This window comes from Monodelphis domestica, chromosome 3, assembly GCF_027887165.1.
Source record: "Monodelphis domestica isolate mMonDom1 chromosome 3, mMonDom1.pri, whole genome shotgun sequence".
NCBI classification, from domain to species: Eukaryota; Metazoa; Chordata; class Mammalia; order Didelphimorphia; family Didelphidae; genus Monodelphis; species Monodelphis domestica.
Window position 1 is genome coordinate 37,909,190 of NC_077229.1, and position 17,022 is coordinate 37,926,211.

The 17,022-nt window shown below is 44.9% G+C and overlaps 1 protein-coding gene across 1 annotated transcript in view; it reads left to right on the top strand.

The window, feature by feature from the left end:
- The first annotated feature begins 2,070 nt into the window (after positions 1–2,070).
- TBX5 (T-box transcription factor 5) overlaps positions 2,071–17,022 on the top strand; it is a 36,620-nt gene continuing 21,668 nt past the window's right edge. The window contains exon 1 of the mRNA XM_056821686.1: positions 2,071–2,228. Coding sequence (XP_056677664.1) covers positions 2,083–2,228 — 146 coding nt within the window. The 5' untranslated portion in view covers positions 2,071–2,082. The remainder of the gene's footprint in view (positions 2,229–17,022) is intronic.

Below are 17,022 nucleotides of genomic sequence, written 5' to 3' on the forward strand. Positions count from 1 at the left end.
GCAAAACACAAGGCAGGAGACAGTGTCTACTTGTCCTGCGGGCTTGTGGGAGTTTCTTCAACCTGCCTTCCGCAGCGGTGCTCCCTCGAAGGTCTCAGAGACTCTCAGAGCCCTTCTGTAGGCAGAGCTGGAAATGATGTTAAAACAGGGACAGAAGTAAAATGATCAAATGTATGTTAAATACAGGAAGTCCCGCCCCCAATCCTTCCAGCAAAATGGACCCTTTATTACCTGCAGAAGAGTTGTGACTTCAGGGACTGCTTAGGGATGTTCCGCGTCTGGGATGTTCAAAGGACTAGGAGCCACATATCAGTGTGCACAGTGTGTGTGTGTGTGTGTGTAACCCTGGGCAAGGCACTTATCCCCCATTGCTAGCTCTTACTACTGTTCTGCCTTGGAACCAATATTGAGTATTGATTCTAAGAAGGAAGGTACAGGTTTAAAAAAAACAAGTCTACCCTCTCCAGAGGACACCCCCCAAGCATAATATGACCCCTTGGGGTGGCTACGTGCATAATGGATAGTGTATCAGGACTGGAGTACATAAGACTCGTTTTTCTGAATTCAAATCTAGTTCCATATGCTCAATAGCTATGTGACTCTGGGCAAGTCATTTAACTCTGCTTTCCTCGGTTTCTTCACCTGTCAAAGCTGGAGAAGGCAATGGCAAACCACTCTAGTATTTTTGCCAAAAAAAAAAAACAACCCAAATGGGATCACCAAGAGTTGGACATGGCCGAACAATTATCCTCCCCAGATCCAGCATTTTTGTTCACGGCACTACTAACAATCGCAATGGGTTCCCTTGACAACTTCTGCTCAGATAAGTAAGCATTCTTGAAGTTGGCTTCCTTGAAGATTCAGGTCAAATCTTCCCTTCTCTAAGAGATCTCTCTTGGCCCTCCAACCCCAGAGCTAGTTCTTCCCTCTGAAATTATAGAGTGACTCAAATGAAGTCTCCCCCCATTCGATTATGAGTTACTTCAGAAGGGAACCATGGATTTGCCTTGCTTGCTATCCCCGGCCCTTGACCCAATGTGCGGCACATAGTAGGTTCTTTAAAAATGCTCGATGACTCACTAATACTGCACAGCTAGGAAGGATCTGAGGCCAGATTTGAACCCAGGACTTCCTATCTCTGATCCTAACTCTCAATCCACTGAGTTACCTAGTTGCCCACTAAACTTGGTTTTTAATTTGTTGTCTACCACTGTGACTTTAGTCAAGTCATCTAACTTTTATGAGCCTCAATTTTCTCATCTGCAAAATGAGGATGTTGGACTAGACGGCCTCTAAGGTCCCTTCCACCTCAAAATGCATGCTTTTAAGTAGCAGATGATTTGCCTGTTGGTGGAGGGAGATTCTTCACAATAGTGAAATAACAGGTCCAGTGCACACCTCCCTCACTTTGTTCTTTCCCCGATCGCCCTCTTCTCTTCCCCCCCAATTGAATCTGCTCAATGGGAAAAGTTCTGAGTCTGGAGTCAAGACTTGAGCATGCTTCCCAGATCTACCGATTACTAGCTGAGCAATGAGTTTGGTTGCTTATCCACTGGGTGCCTGAGCTTGCTAGTCTAGAAGGCGAGAGGGCTGAATGCCACGTCCTCTAAGGTCCCATCCAGCTCTGGATTCAGGATTTTATAGAACACAGATTGGAGAAAGTATCAGTGGAGACGATTGGGACTGTATCGATGCTTCCCTACGGTTCTCAAGCAGCTTTGGGAGAGGCTGTTTGCTTTCCCTCGAAACCCAGCTCAGCCCTTTATTATTTGACGTTGCCGTGAAGAGTGCCACACTGCCGGATGTGGAGTGAACATGTCAACGAGTTAGACTGAAAGAAAAAAATCAAGTGTCGGGGCCTCGATCGTGCCTGAAATACCCCATGTCAGCGAACAGAGCTGGAAGGATGCGAAGGATATGCATTCAATTAACAGAAAACAAATCCAGGCTCCCCCTTCCCCCTCCCCTTTTAAATGAAGTACAATCAGGGACATTTTTCAAAGCATCCACAACAATAAAGCAGAGGGCCCCGTTGACGTGATTGGCTTAATTTGGTTTGCTGCCACCAGCAGTTGCACTGCCATGATGGCCCTTTGTAGTAGTGTACTGCAGACTCATTCTGTTTTCCTCTTCCAGATCACCCAATTAAAGATCGAGAACAATCCTTTTGCCAAAGGATTCCGGGGAAGCGATGATATGGAACTGCACAGAATGTCAAGAATGCAAAGGTAAAAAAAATAATGATGACTCTCCCTTTCTCCTAATGGAACCAAACCCCAAACAGAAGTAGAAATTCTGGGTGGGCCTCACAGAACCAGCCTTTCTGCCCCTTCTGGAGTTCAGAGAGGGAGATAATTAGGCAGAAACTATTTGAATTCTGTCCTGATAATCGACCCTTTGAGGTTCTTGGGTCTCTAGGTGAGAATCTAGCAGGTAGGCTGAAGCATCTTCCATCCTACTTTCCAGGCCTTCCTTCTCTATCTGCTCTTGAGTTGCCCCCAAACCTCATTCAATCTGGAGTTCGTCGTAGGCCTTGCGGTCTTCCTTCCCATAAGTCACAGCTGATGAGCAGTGATCCTTTTGGCACCAGCTCTGGCAAATGAAAGGAAAGTTAATGACTTGATTTCCTGGGGGTGAAGTACAGACAAAGTTGACGCCATATGGTGTCCAGGGCTCAGAGGGATTGGGAGCTGGTGCTAAAAACTGCGTGGTATTCCTACATATCCTGTGGTCACAGTTGTTGATATGATGGATAGAAGGTTCTGTACCAAATGTATATGGTGGGAATTTGGTCTGGTGGAAAGGGCCATGTGAACGGGGCCAATTTTGCAGAGTGTTTTCTCCCTCAGTTTCATTCCAAAACAATTTACCAGATGGTAGGGGGACTGCAAATACATCTTTTGCCTTTTTACAAAGGAATTAGGTTTTTCTTTCCTTTGGGAGGAGGATTTATTCTTTTAAATCAGGAAAAGATAGAGGAAATTGAGTTCTCCAGATCTTTTTGAAATGAGAGAAAAATAAGCATGTGTCTTTCTCTCCCAGAGAGGGAAGTACATAGGGAGAAAAAGAAAAAGAAAAAGAGGTTTTATAAGAGGGAAAAGTAGAAAGAAGGAGAGAGAGATGGGCAGGAATAGTAGTGGGGGAGTGAGTGAGGCTGAGGGGGAGAGAGAGAGAGAGATGGATAGGAATAGGGAAGATGGAAAGAGGGGGGAAGGGGAGGAAGGAAAGAGGGAGAGATGGACAGGAAAAGGGGAAATTGAGAGAAAAAGAGAGGAGGAAGATAGATGGAGATAGATACAGAGAAACAGAAGAAGGAAAAGAGAATAAAGAAGTAAGAAATATGTAATTTCACAAAGGCTTATAAAACACAATGAGGGTACTCCTACCCCCACTTAGATGACATTTTTAACTTTAAGAGAAAATGTGGTTTTTAGCTAAAGTTCTGGTCTTGGAATCAGGGAAGAGCTTACTTGTGATACTAATAGCACGTCACTCAATCTCTATATATCTTCATTTTCTCCTTCCTTCCTTCCTCCCTCCCTCCCTTTTCCCTCCCTTCTTCTCTCTCATTCTTTTTCTCCTTCCTTCCTTGCTTCCTTCCTTGCTTCCTTCCTTCCTTTCTCCTTCCTTCCTTCCTTCCTTCCTTGCTTCCTTCCTTCCTTCCTTCCTTCCTTCCTTCCTTCCTTCCTTCCTTCCTTCCTCCCTCCTCCCTTCCTTCCTTCCTTCCTTCCTTCCTTCCTTCCTTCCTTCCTTCCTTCCTTCCTTCCTTCCTTCCTTCCTTCCTTCCTTCCTTCCTTCCTTCCTTCCTTCCTTCCTTCCTTCCTCCCTCCTCCCTTCCTTCCTTCCTTCCTTCCTTCCTTCCTTCCTTCCTTCCTTCCTTCCTTCCTTCCTTCCTTCCTTCCTTCCTTCCTTCCTTCCTTCCTTCCTTCCTTCCTTCCTTCCTTCCTTCCCTCTTTCTCTCTTTTTCTCCTTCCTTCTTTCTTTCTTCCTTTCTTCTTTCTTTCCTTCCTCCATCTCTCTCTCTCTTCCTTTCTTTCTCTCTATCTTTCTCTCTTTCATTTTTCTATTCTTTTAAGAGAATCATGATCATTCCACCAATCTGGAGTTCTCAATAATGGTTGATTAATCTACATTTTTAGGCAACATAACAAATGGTGAAGAGAATTGAACTCCATTAAGAGAGGCATAATCCCCAGGAAGGAGATGACAATGAGTCTCTTCTCTGCTCCAGTCAAATCTCCCCAATAGGATTGAGTTCCCTTCTGGGCCACCATAGTTTAGGAAGGCTATTGACAAGCTGTCAAGCACCCAGAGGAGAGCAACCATGACAATGCTGGTCCTGGTAGGAGGAAACAGGATCATTTTAACCTGGAGAACATAAGACTGAGTAGGTGATATTTGAGTTGTCTTCAAGAGTTTGAAGGGCTGCCAACAGAACTTGTGTTCGGTCCTGAAGTGTAGAACAAGGATTGATAGGTGAAAGTTATCCTATTACTCTCTGGGTAGGTCTCAGTTTCCTCACCTGTAAAAGTGAGTGGCTAGACTGAATGACTTCTGGGATCTGTTCCAGCTCTAAATATACCATCCTAAGTTGCTTAGAGGCAAAGTATGGCTTGACAAAAGGAAAAGCTTATTCCTGTGGAAGGAGTATTAGCCTTGAGTTGTCATAGGGTCACAGATCTAGACCTGGAAGGGGCCTTAGAGATTATCTCATCTCTTTTACACAAGAGGGAAGTGAAGCCCAAGGAGTTCGAATAACTTGCCTGAGGTCTTTGAGATAATCAGTAGTAAAGGTAGGATTTGAACCTAGACCTTTCAATTCCTGAGTCAAGATTCCTTCTACTAGATGCTTCATCCCCTAGGTTTCCAAACAGAGGCCAGATGGCCACTTGCTAGGAATGTTGTTGAGGGGATGTTCACGTGCAAGGTGCACTTGATGGTGCCCTTGATGACCCTTCGACCTCTGCCATTCTGGGACTGGGAGAAGCTCACTTTGGAATGTGTTGGCTTTTTTGAGAGCCCTTGTTATCTATTCCAAGAGGGAAGTATGCTCCAGAGAGGCCTAGTGAGGTCATGAATAGAGAGCTGTCTTTAAAGTCAGAATAACCTGGCCTTAATCCTCACTTCAATGCCCATGGGACCTGGGTTCCAGGCCACTTAACCTCCAAGGGTTCTAGACAGCCCTGTCTGACTATAAGTTACTGAGAATATTTTTTTTCTTTAAACCCTCACCTTCTATCTTAGAATCAACACTGTGTATTGGTTCCAAGGCAGAAGAGTGGGAAGGGCTAGGCAATGGAGGTTAAGTGACTTGCCCAGGGTCACACAGCTGGGCAGTGTATGAGGCCAGATTTGAACCCAGGACCTCCCGTCTCTAGGCCTGACTCTCCATCCACTGAGCCACCCAGTTGCCCCCACAGAGAATGTTTCTACCTGCATTGGCAGAGAGGGAGCTTTCCCATTTGGGACTTTACCACATCAATGAAATCACAGATCTGGTTCCTATCCTATTGTTAGTCCTGTTTTAAGCAGAGTCCTGGGTTGCTGGCGGTACAAGATGGTACTTCTGTGAGTGTGAATGGGAACGCCATCTCAGCCCGAAGGAGTGATGTGGAATCATCTGCTACCGAAGGCCTGGAGAACCAGGCTGTTCCTGTTAGGCTGAGCAAAATTCCATTCTGTCCCTCTAGTTATTTTTACAGTGCTCGTCACCATAGTGACTAAGCCTTTACCAAACAAAATCCAGTTCCTAGCTTGGAAGGGAGGGAAGAGTGCGCCGAGGGTCCCTCCTGTCGTGGCTGGGGATGGGGTGGAGGCATATCGCTTTCCCTGCTGGCTTTCCCACCAACCTGGCTTTACAGCATGGTGAGGAGGGGTCAGTAGGAACAGGCCTAGGGGTGCTCAAGTGGGTGAAGAGGAGTGGAGGGAGGTGATGGAGGGAAGAACAAATGTGGAATGTGAGTACCTATGTTTAACGAACAAGTCTGCCCTTATTCTCCCTGTGCTCCTTCACCATAGAAGCGCCTCGAGAACAGGGTCTATGGAGGTGGCACAGTATAGTGTGCAAGTGTGTTAGTTCTAGAAGCCAGAGAACCAGGGTTCTAATCTTATCCTAGATGCTCATTACCTGTGTGCCTGTGGGGAAGTTACCTAACTTCTCTGTGCCTCAGTCTCCTCATCTATAAAACAGATAGTCTGAATTGAGATAGCCTCTGAGGTCCTTTCAAATTCTAGATCTAAGATCCTATAACCTTGGACAAGTCACTTTGTATCGCTGTGCCTCAGTTTTCTCATCTATAAAATAGGAAATTTGAATTGAGATGACTTCAGAGCTCCCCTCCAGCTCTCTGGCCTATGTGTATTTTGTTCTTTTCCTTGTATTCCTAGCACTTGGCACAACATTAAGAAATAAATGAATGTAGGCATCTAGGTGGCTCAGTAAATAGAGAGCCAGACCTGGAGACAAGAAGTCCTGGGTTCAAGTGTGGCCTCAGATACTTCCTAGCTGTGTGACCCTGGGCAAGTCACTTAACCCCCATTGCCTAGCTTTTATTTTTCTTATGCCTTGGAACCATTACTTGGTATTCATTCTAAGATGGAAGTTATGGGCTTAAAAGAAAAAGAAAAAAATGGAATGAGTGGCCTTTGGAACGTTACTTCATTTTCTCATAGAATCTTTGGATTGATTGGAAGGTACATTAGATCCAGCCTGTGCCTGAAGATGTATCATTCTTACAAACAGTTACCCCAACCCCAGTTACTTTATCTGCAAAAGAAGAAGGTTAGGCTCCATTGTCTTAAAAGTTCTAGACACAGTAACTGTTGCCTAAATGACCAGGATTTGACCTTAGTAGGATATGAGCTTCCTGAGGGCAGGAACTGTTCATATTTTATTTTATTGGTTTGGCCTTTGTAACTCTAGCATGGTGTCGTACATATGATAGTACTTGTTGAATGGATACTGTGTATTTCAGGGGAAGAGCCATAGCTTTTATGTGGGAGGATCTGAATTCAGATCTCACTTATGACTTTGATTTGCAGTGGGATCTTGGGTGAAGACTTGTTCAAAACTTCCTTTGCCTTGGCCTCAGCTTCCTAATCAGTAAAATGAAGGGGAGGTTGGATTAGTTGGCCTCTAATGTCACTTTAAATTCTAAATCTATGACCCTACGAATAATCAAATTGGCATCTCAAACTCATCAAAATAGAGAGCCTTGGTTCTGACTCCATCTGAGGTTAAGGACCAGTGGGGAGGAGAGAGGAGATCAGAATATCCTAAATCAAAGGACTCGAGTCTTTGGTTCCATAGTTTCTCTGTTAAGTGTGGTATATGAGAACTAGAAGACTGAATCTGTTCTTGGGTCCAAGTATTGATGCCTCCCTCTATTTCTGCTGCTCTGACTCTCCCTTCCACTTCTGGTTTTAGTATCTTTCCATCTGTTTCTTATAAGGGGCTGCAGAGGCTTGTAGCTGGGAGTTTGGCTGGACAATAGAAACACAGAAGTGATGACCATCTCTGATGCTTGAGCTCTAGGCTCTTTTTTCATCCAGCATTTTGGAGCTGGCCTTTCAGAAGTTTGCTGGCTTATGAGAAACTCTCCTTCGCACAGCCTGATCCATAGGATCGTAGCTGGAAAGGATCTTACCAGTCACTGAGTCCACTCCAACTCTTATTTTATAGAAGAGGAAACTGAGTCCCACAAAGGTTAAGTGAGTTGTCTGAGGTCACACAGCTATGTTCGGAAGAGAAATTTCACTCCAGGTCCTCCTTCTGGGTCCAGAGTCAGTGCTTAGCACAGTGTACATAGTAGGAGCCTAATAAATGTTTACTGACTAACTGATGCCCACAGAATGTATTAGAGGTGGGATTTGAACTCAGATCTTCCTGACTCCATGTCCAGTATTCTATCCAGTATTCCCTGTTGCCTTTATTTATTTTTTCTGGATATAATTTTTAAAATTTAATTAATTAATTTAGAATATTTTTCCAATGATTCATGTTCTTTCCCTTCCCTCCTCCCTCCCCCCTCCCATAGCCAATACACAATTCAATTGGGTTTTACATGTATCATTGATTCAGATCTATTTCCATATTATTAATATTTGTAATAGAGTGATCATTTAGAGTCTATATCCCCAATCATATCCCCATCGAATCATGTGATGAAATGTCTTTCTTCTGTGTTTCTCTGGATGTGGATAGCATCCTTTCTCTTAAGACCCTCAGAATTGTCCTGGGTCATTGCATTGCTGCTAGTAGAGAAGTCCATTACATTCATTTGTGCCACAGTGTATCCATCTCTATGTACAATGTTCTCCTGGTTCTGCTCCTCTCACTCTGCATCAATTCCTGGGGGTCATTCCAGTTTATCGTTCCTTTTAGCACAATAGTATTCCATCACCAACAGATACAACAATTTGTTTAGCCGTTCCCCAATCGAAGGGCATCCCCTCATTTTCCATTTTTTTTGCCATCACAAAGAGCAAGGCTATAAATATTTTTGTGCATGCATTTTTCCTTATTATCTCATTGGGGTATGTGGTATAGCTGGATCAAAGGGCTTTTAAAGCCCTTTGGGCATAGTTCCAAATTGTCAACCAGAATGGTTGTATCAATTCACGATTCCACCAGCAATTTTGTCACATCCCCTCCAACATTTATTACTTTCCTTTGCTGTCATATTAACTAATCTAGGTGTGAGGTGGTACCTCAGAGTTGTTTTGATTTGCATTTCTCTAATTATAAGAGATTTAGAATGCTTTTTCATGTGTTTATTGATAGTTTTGATTTCTTTATCTGAAAATTGCCTATTCATGTCATTTGCCCAATTATCAATTGGGGAATGGCTTGATTTTTTTTTGTACAATTGATTTAGTTCCTTATACATTTGAATAATTAGACCTTTGTCAGAGGTTTTCGTTATAAATATCTTTCCAAATTTGTTGCTTCCCTTCTAATTTTGGTTGCATTGGTTTTCTTTGTACAAAATCTTTTTAATTTAATGTAATCAAAATTATTCATTTTATATTTTGTAATATTCTCTTTTTCATGCTTGGTCTTAAATTATTTCCTTTCCCATAGATCTGACAGGTATACTATTCTATATTTACCCTGTTGCCTTTAATTGCTTTATCTTTGGATTCTAAAGGCAGAAGATACTGTCAGGACTAAGTGTCACCTCGGTGCCAAATTCCCCTCAGAGGTGATAATAAAAGTTTCCTCAGATGAAGGAGATTGTAGGGAGGAGTCAGGTATAAACATGGCCTTGGTAGGGTTTGCATTGACAATAACCAGGACCCCAAACATGAAGACTTTGTCAATAGAGAAGCTACATTTTCCCCTCTATACAGACCAGGGTCAGTTGGGGGGCGGCAGAGTAGAGAAGGCTAGGGTTTATCCAATAAAATTTCCAGATTGGAAGGGACTCAGAGGGCATCTGAACCAACCTCTTCTTTTTCTAAACAAATAAACCCAGAGAAGTGACACGATTTGCCTGAGGACTCAGAAGCAGATGGCAGAGCTGAGATCTGAACCCAGGTCCTCAAATTCCCAACTTGATGCTCTTTTTATTGTAAAATGCTGCCTCCACTCTGGTGTCCAGAAGAAGTGAGAATAGGCAAGAAAGGTCCATAGTCAATGCTGGATAATCCCATATACATTATTTTGGGGTTATTTAATTTTTCCCATAAGAATTCCCCCACCCGCCATTACCCAGAATACTTCTGGGGATTCCTTCCCCATAAGCACAGACACATCTGGTATGTGCTTATGGGAAACAGATTGATATTCCAATTTACCAAGCCAAGCATACTTAGGAAGGTAAAGACTACCTTTACCTCTTACCCACCCCCAACTCTTGTTGTTAGGAAGGAGTTTGGGGATCATCCATTGCTTAGGATTATTTGTGCCCTCCTGCATCTCCTTTTCCTTCAGAGAATCTTCTTGAGTACAGATTGATGACTAGGGTCTTTTAGGATTCACAGCTTCCTTTGAGACTCATCTCAGGTGGCATTTCCTACAGGAAGCCTTCCTGATTTCCTCAAATTGTTAGTGCTCCCTTCCTCATACTCTTTCTCCCCCTCTTCTCTTTTTCCACTTCAAGTTATGTTTTTATGTACCTCCTTACATATCATCTGGCTTCTCTAGGCCTTTCTACTTTTTATCCTCATCCTCTAGCACAGGGCTGGAGGTGCTGAATATGTCCATGTTGGCTCATTGGCTAAGAACAAGCCCCTGTGGTTTTATTTATTTATTTTGAATTGCCCAGCACTGGGTAGAGTGGATGGTTTGTGTAAATCCTTACATCCTATAGGTCAGTCCCTTCTCCAAGTCTCTGTCTTCACTCCTCCTTCCCATCCCCTCCCCTCCCCTTTCCTCACGCCAATCCTCCTTTTCCTCTCTTCTCCTCATCTTCCCTTTCTTCCCTTCTCTTCTTCTTTCTTCCCTTTCTCTCCTTCCCTCCCTTCTCCCTTCTCCTTTATTCATCTCCCCTCCTTTCTCCATGTCTTTCCTTTCCTCCAAGTATTTCTTGAGTGCCAAGTACTGAGCTCTATCCTGTCAGGAGAATCTGCCTGGAATCTGGCCCCTGCCAATAACTAGCTTGGTCTGCTCCCTTCTGTTCCCTGAAGCTATCTCACCCCAAGAAGGAGATCACTTTACTCGCTCTCCTCATCTCACTGGGCTTAAGGAAGGCAATTCACCTATGCCAGGTGCTTGGGAAACCTGGGGGACCTTCAGGTGCCTCATAATCCCAGCCATTAATGGTAATAATTATTGTTAATAAGCACAGGATTTAGAGCTAGCAGAGACCATCCCATTCAACCCCCTCCTTTTACAGAAGGGCCAACTGAGGCCTTGAGTCAGAAAGTGACTTCCAAAGTCACACTGGAGGCAAGGTTAGAGAAACCAACTAGAAACAGCGTAGTTCCTTTAAGGCTGTTTCATGTCTTCTGTTTTAAAAAAAAGGTCGGCATGCTCTCATTTATAATCCTCTCTCCACTTCCAGAGGAACTCTGGATAAAAATGAGCTGGCCTTTTGTCATAAGAAATATTTATTGAATATCTATAGTGTGCTAGCAAGCAGAAACTGTGTTAAAAAAGAAAGAGCAGCCAGGATTCTTCCTTCCTTCCTTCCTTCCTTCCTTCCTTCCTTCCTTCCTTCCTTCCTTCCTTCCTTCCTTCCTTCCTTCCTTCCTTCCTTCCTTCCTTCCTTCCTTCCTTCCTTCCTTCCTTCCTTCCTTCCTTCCTTCCTTCCTTCCTTCCTTCCTTCCTTCCTTCCTTCCTTCCTTCTTCTTCCTCTTTTTTCTCCTTCCTTCCTTCCTTCCTTCCTTCCTTCCTTCCTTCCTTCCTTCCTTCCTTCCTTCCTTCCTTCCTTCCTTCCTTCCTTCCTTCCTTCCTTCCTTCCTTCCTTCCTTCCTTCCTTCCTTCCTTCCTTCCTTCCTTCCTTCCTTCCTCCCTCCCTTCCCTCCTTCCCTCCTTCCTTCCTTCCTTCCTTCCTTCCTTTCTTCCTTCCTTCCTTCCTTCCTTCCTTCCTTCCTTCCTTCCTTCCTTCCTTCCTTCCTTCCTTCCTTCCTTCCTTCCTTCCTTCCTTCCTTCCTCCCTCCCTTCCATCCTTCCTCCCTTCCTCCCTCCCTCCCTCCCTCCTTCCCTCCCTCCCTCCCTCCCTTCCTTCCTTCCTTCCTTCCTTCCTTCCTTCCTTCCTTCCTTCCTTCCTTCCTTCCTTCCTTCCTTCCTTCCTTCCTTCCTTCCTTCCTTCCTTCCTTCCTTCCTTCCTTCCTTCCTTCCTTCCTTCCTTCCTTCCTTCCTTCCTTCCTTCCTCCCTTCCTCCTCTTCCTCCTCCGACTTCTTCTTTTCTTCTTCTTCTCCTTTTCTTCTTCTCCTCCTCCTCCTCCTCTTCCTCTCTCCCCATACCTTCATTCATCCAACTGTTCATCTATCTACCTATCTCTCTCTCTTCATCCATCCATCTATCTATACATTTATTTATATATCTAACCATATATTTATATATAACCATATATAGATATGTATATTCTTTCGATATACTCATATACATATAAAGAATATATATTCTTTTAAAAAAATCACTCCCTTGCCCCTAATTAAGCCCACTGATGTAACAAAGGAGTACTGTTAAACCAAGCTTGTCCGACAGTGTATGCCTTCTTCCACCCGTGTAGTCCACTACCTCTCTCCTAAGAGTTGGGAGCAGCCAGAGTTCCAAGTAAGATGGTTCGCTGGCCAGTTGCACGTGGGGCACTCAGGACCCATGAGTTAGTTAGACAGCCCACTCTTTCCCACTCTTTCTTACTTCTCCCACCATCCCCCTCTTGCTCAGTGGATTGAGGATGCCCTCAGCCCAAGTTCATTCCTGGAGCTGGGATGCCTGCCTTGACTGGTGGCAAGTCTGAACCACAGAGGAGCTATGATCGTTTTGGGGAACCCCTATCTTCCCAGCCCAACTGGGACAGGCTCAGTCACTTATGCCCAGGTAGCGTGATCTGTCTTACTGGATTCGTAAGAGGCTGACGTTATGTGTCCACCCATCTGCCTTTGCTGTAGACTAGGGCCAGGGGGCGGAATGGGGGGTCTTAGGTGGAAGCTGCTGGCTACTTTATCCTGTGACAAATTCTTTACAGGGGTGTCTCTAAGATCACAGCTGCAGATTCACGTCTTTGAGTATCTCAGCCTAATCTCTGTTCTCATTGACATGGGCCCCCGTTAGTAGAGGGGGGTGTCCTGTCACAGTCACAGTCTTTTCTGTGAGGATGTGCAAATCTGCTTTACATCTGAGGAGGAGAAGTGGCAGGCCCATAAACGATGGCCTTGGAATGTCCTTTCTCTGCTCTTTTACTTGAATAATGAGGATGTTGGTTTCTAAGGCCCCTCCCAACTCTGACATTTTTTGTTCTAAGGCCTCTCCCAGCTCTGGGGGACCCCAAGGACCCCTCTAGCTCTCACGTTCCGTGTTGTAAGGCCCCCTCCAGTGCTGACATTCCCTGTACTAAGGCTGCTCCCAAATCTGACATTCTGGGCTCTAAAATTTCTTTGTACCCCGATATTCTGTGTCGAATGGTTCCTCCCAGCGTAGATGATACACACTCTAAGATCTGTTTGCATCCTGACATCCTCTATTAGAAGATTCCTCCAAGCTCTGATATTTGATGGCTTAAAATTCTTCCTAGCTCTGACTTCAATGTTCCTTGGACTCTGGCATTCCATGGCCTCAGGTCCTTCCCAGCTCTGACATTTTGTGTTTCAAGGCCCCTTCCAGCTCAACCGCTTCACGAAGCTTCCCTGCTCTGACAGTCTAGACTCTTAACTTACAGTGACACATTCCAAGAAGTCTAGGCCTGCCTGATGACGGGGCCATTGGGAGGGGTGATCGGGAGGGTTACAGCAGGGGGTGGCCTCTGGGTGCCCTTCAGATCACACCACATGGGAGGCTACCCTCAGGTGGGTCCAGTTCTAGCTGGATCTGAATTCAGGGGCGTGCTGTGTGACTGTGGGAAATAAAGGCAACCCTTCTGTTGTCCTGTTTTCTTGACTACTCCGAGGTAGGGCAGACAAATCCTAATGATTATTAATTCATCTCCCCAGGTTATTGTTGAGGACTGAGTAGTAAAACCAATTATCAATCACTTTGTAAAAATGAAGGCCTACGTGATTGATTACTATTTACATGGGACCCGATCCCTTCCTTGGGATTCCCTTTGCCAGCCCCAGCTGTCGGGTGTATATACTGGTTGAGAATAACCCCTCTAATGTACTAGAAAGTTAATAACATGGGGAGGATCACTAGGAGCCCAGAGGCAGCTCCCTTCCCCTTAAAAAAACATAAAAGAAACTTACTGAATAAATAGCCAGTGAGAAGACTTATTTGATTGGCTTGAACAGGGGTTTTATGGTCTCTTGGTCCACCCCTACTGGCTTCTCTATTAGTTTGGAAAAACTTGCCAAGATCTACTAGGTAAGGTAATTGCCAGGGGGAGACTCGCCAGGACCCTGCCACCTGCTGCCATGAATGGCCAATTCAGGCACTGTGGTCTGAACGCTGAACCCGGGCCCTTCGTTAGCAGGCAGTTGGGCCGGGGGTTTCAATATTCCCTTGTAAGTTTTTACAACCTCGAACCCTGGCAACAATGGCGTCATTCACTGGAAGACAGAATGCAGAAAGGGGGCCAAGTCCACAAGGCCTGCTCCAGGTGAGCAAAGGGCATCTAATGGACTTGAGACTGGGCCAGGAGTTAGATCTTGGGCTCTAGTCTGAGCTGAGTCTCTGCATTGTGTGCAGTTAGTGAGACTGGGGTACCCAACTCGCCTGTGGAAATATCAGCGAAAGCGATTATTCGGCTTTGTGTAGATGGGGGTTTTCTAACCAGTCAATCTTTAAAAAAAATAGAACTTGAGGTAGTCATCAGGAACAACCGATGTTTAGGTAGGATGTTGCGCATTTTATCTCCCTTGAAAAATGACATCCGATCACCTGTTTCTCAGCCTCCATGTCTTGGGATTCCTTAATATGGTCCAAGGCAGAAGAGCAGTAAGGTCTAGGCCAGTGATGGTGAACCTTTTAGAGATCAACTGCCCAAACTGCAATCCTCACACCACATGTGAGTCCCCAACCTTACCCCAGACAGGGGAAGGAGGAAGCAGTCCCATTGGGCTGTTGGGCAGATGGGTGGGTCATGTGAGAAATGTCCTCAGGAGCACATGGAGAGGGGGAAGGGAACAGCCTACTCTGGCACATGCACCATAGGTTTGCCAACATGGGGCTAGGCAATATAAAGTTAAGTAAGAGGCCATATTTGAACCTAGGTCCTCTCTTTCATCTCTAGGCCTGGCTTTCTATCCATTGAGCCACATAGCTTCCCTGAACCTATGTCGTCGTCTTCTCCTCCTCCTCCTCCTCCTCTTCCTCCTCCTCCTCCTCCTCCTCCTCCTTCCCCCCCCCCTCCTCCTCCTCCTTCCCCCCCCCCTTCCTCCTCCTCCTTCTCCTCCTCCTCACACATACACACACACAACTTCAGGTTTGCCTGTTGTTACTAGAGTCATTATTCAGTTATATCTGACTCTTCATGACCCCATATGGAGTTTTTTTTGGGGAGAGAATGGTTTGCCATTTCCTTCTCCTTACCTTCCGTCTTGGAGTCAATACTGTGTATTGTCTCCAAGGCAGAAGAGTGGTAAGGCCTAGGCAATGGGGGTCAAGTGACTTGCCCAGGGTCACACAGCTGGGAAGTGTCTGAGCTCAGATTTGAACCTAGGACCTCCCGTCTCCAGGCCTGGCTCTCAATCCACTTAGCTACCCAGCTGCCCCCTGAACCTATGTCTTCTTAATGACAAGCTCAACAGGGTCTAGTCACCATTATCCACATTTCTTCTTTGTCTATGTCATAAGAGGATCAACTAAAGAACATGGAAATTTTTAGCCTGGGGCAGGAGACTCAGGGACACAGGAGAGTTCTCTTCAATTTTCTGAAGGACTCCGATACAAGAGTAGGGTGAGATTCATGCTTGGTTCCAGAAGGCAAAACTAGGGAACAAGGGGCAGAAAATATAAACAAGGAGATTTAGGCTTAAAGTCACAATAATAGCAACCCAACATTCTACCAAGTAACTCCCTTAAAGTAGAATGGACCAACTGGAAAGAAGGTGAGTTCTCCTTCCTTGGAGGGCTCCAAGCAGAGGCATGACAACCACTTTTGCAGATATGTTCTAGTTGGGATTCCTTTTGTATATGGATGAATTGGACATAGATGATCACTGAAGATCTGTCCAACTCTTGAATTCTGTAATTCTGTAATTTCTATTAGGGTGGGGAATGTGGCTGGCTGAGATATTCACCAAGTGATATAAGAGTCTCTCCTCCTAATATATCCACCTCTCCATGGCCAAAGCTTTGGGGTACAAATGTTTGTTCTAGGCCATTGGTGTCAGACAAAAATAGTTGTGTGAATTTATGCTGGCCACATATTGACAGAAAACCACAACAAAATCTTCATGCTATATTTCATTTCTATCTTTTTAAACATTTTCCAATTACATTTTAATTTGGTTCAGGTATGTAGATAATCTTCATCTTGTCCTTTGCAGAAACAAAACAAAATGAAAGCTTAAAAGAACCTTTCAATTTTCAGCCTGTTTTGTGTTGTGTAGACTATTCCTCAGCTACAGGTCCTCTACTGCCATGTCCACCAGCCCCCTTCCCATCTTTTTTTTTTTTAACCCTTACCTTCTGTCTTGGAGTCAATACTGTGTATTGGTTCCAAGGCAGAAGAGTGGTAAGGGCTAAGCAATGGGGGTCAAGTGACTTGCCCAGGGTCACACAGCTGGGAAGGGTCTGAGTTCAGATTTGAACCTAGGACTTCCCATCTCTAGGCTTGGCTCTCAATCCACTGAGCTACCCAGCTTCTCCCCTTCCCATCTTTAAAAAAAAAAATCCTTACCTTCTATCTTAGAATCAATACTGTGTATTGATTCCAGGGCTGAAGAGAGGTATGGACGTGGCAATTGGGGATAAGTGACTTTCTCAGGGTCACACAGCTAGGAAGTTGTGAGGCTAGATTTGAACCCAGGACTGCTTCTCTTCAGGTCTGGTGCTCAATCTACAGAGTTATCTAGCTGCTTCCCCCAGCCCCCTTCTCATTCTGTCACTTATCACTCCCACATCCTAAATCAAACAAAGGCCTCCAAGGCTTAATCAATTAACAAACATTTTTTAAGGGCCCTCTAAGTTCCAGGCACTGTGCTAAGCTTTGGAGCTACAAAGAGAGCAAAACCAGTCCCCATGCTCAAAGAACTCGGAGGTGCCTTGTAGCTGGATCATAGAGGATATGGAAGGGAGGAAAGGTGATAAGAATAGTGGCCAGATAGGAAGGGCCTGGTTTTGAAGAACTTAATGAGTTAGAAGATGCTGGAAAGGTGCTTGAAGTTCCCTGGAAAGAGGTCCTGTGTAAGAAGGAATGGTTATTAGAGCCCCATCGCCATTATGCTTAGGGGAACACTGATAATCAGAAACA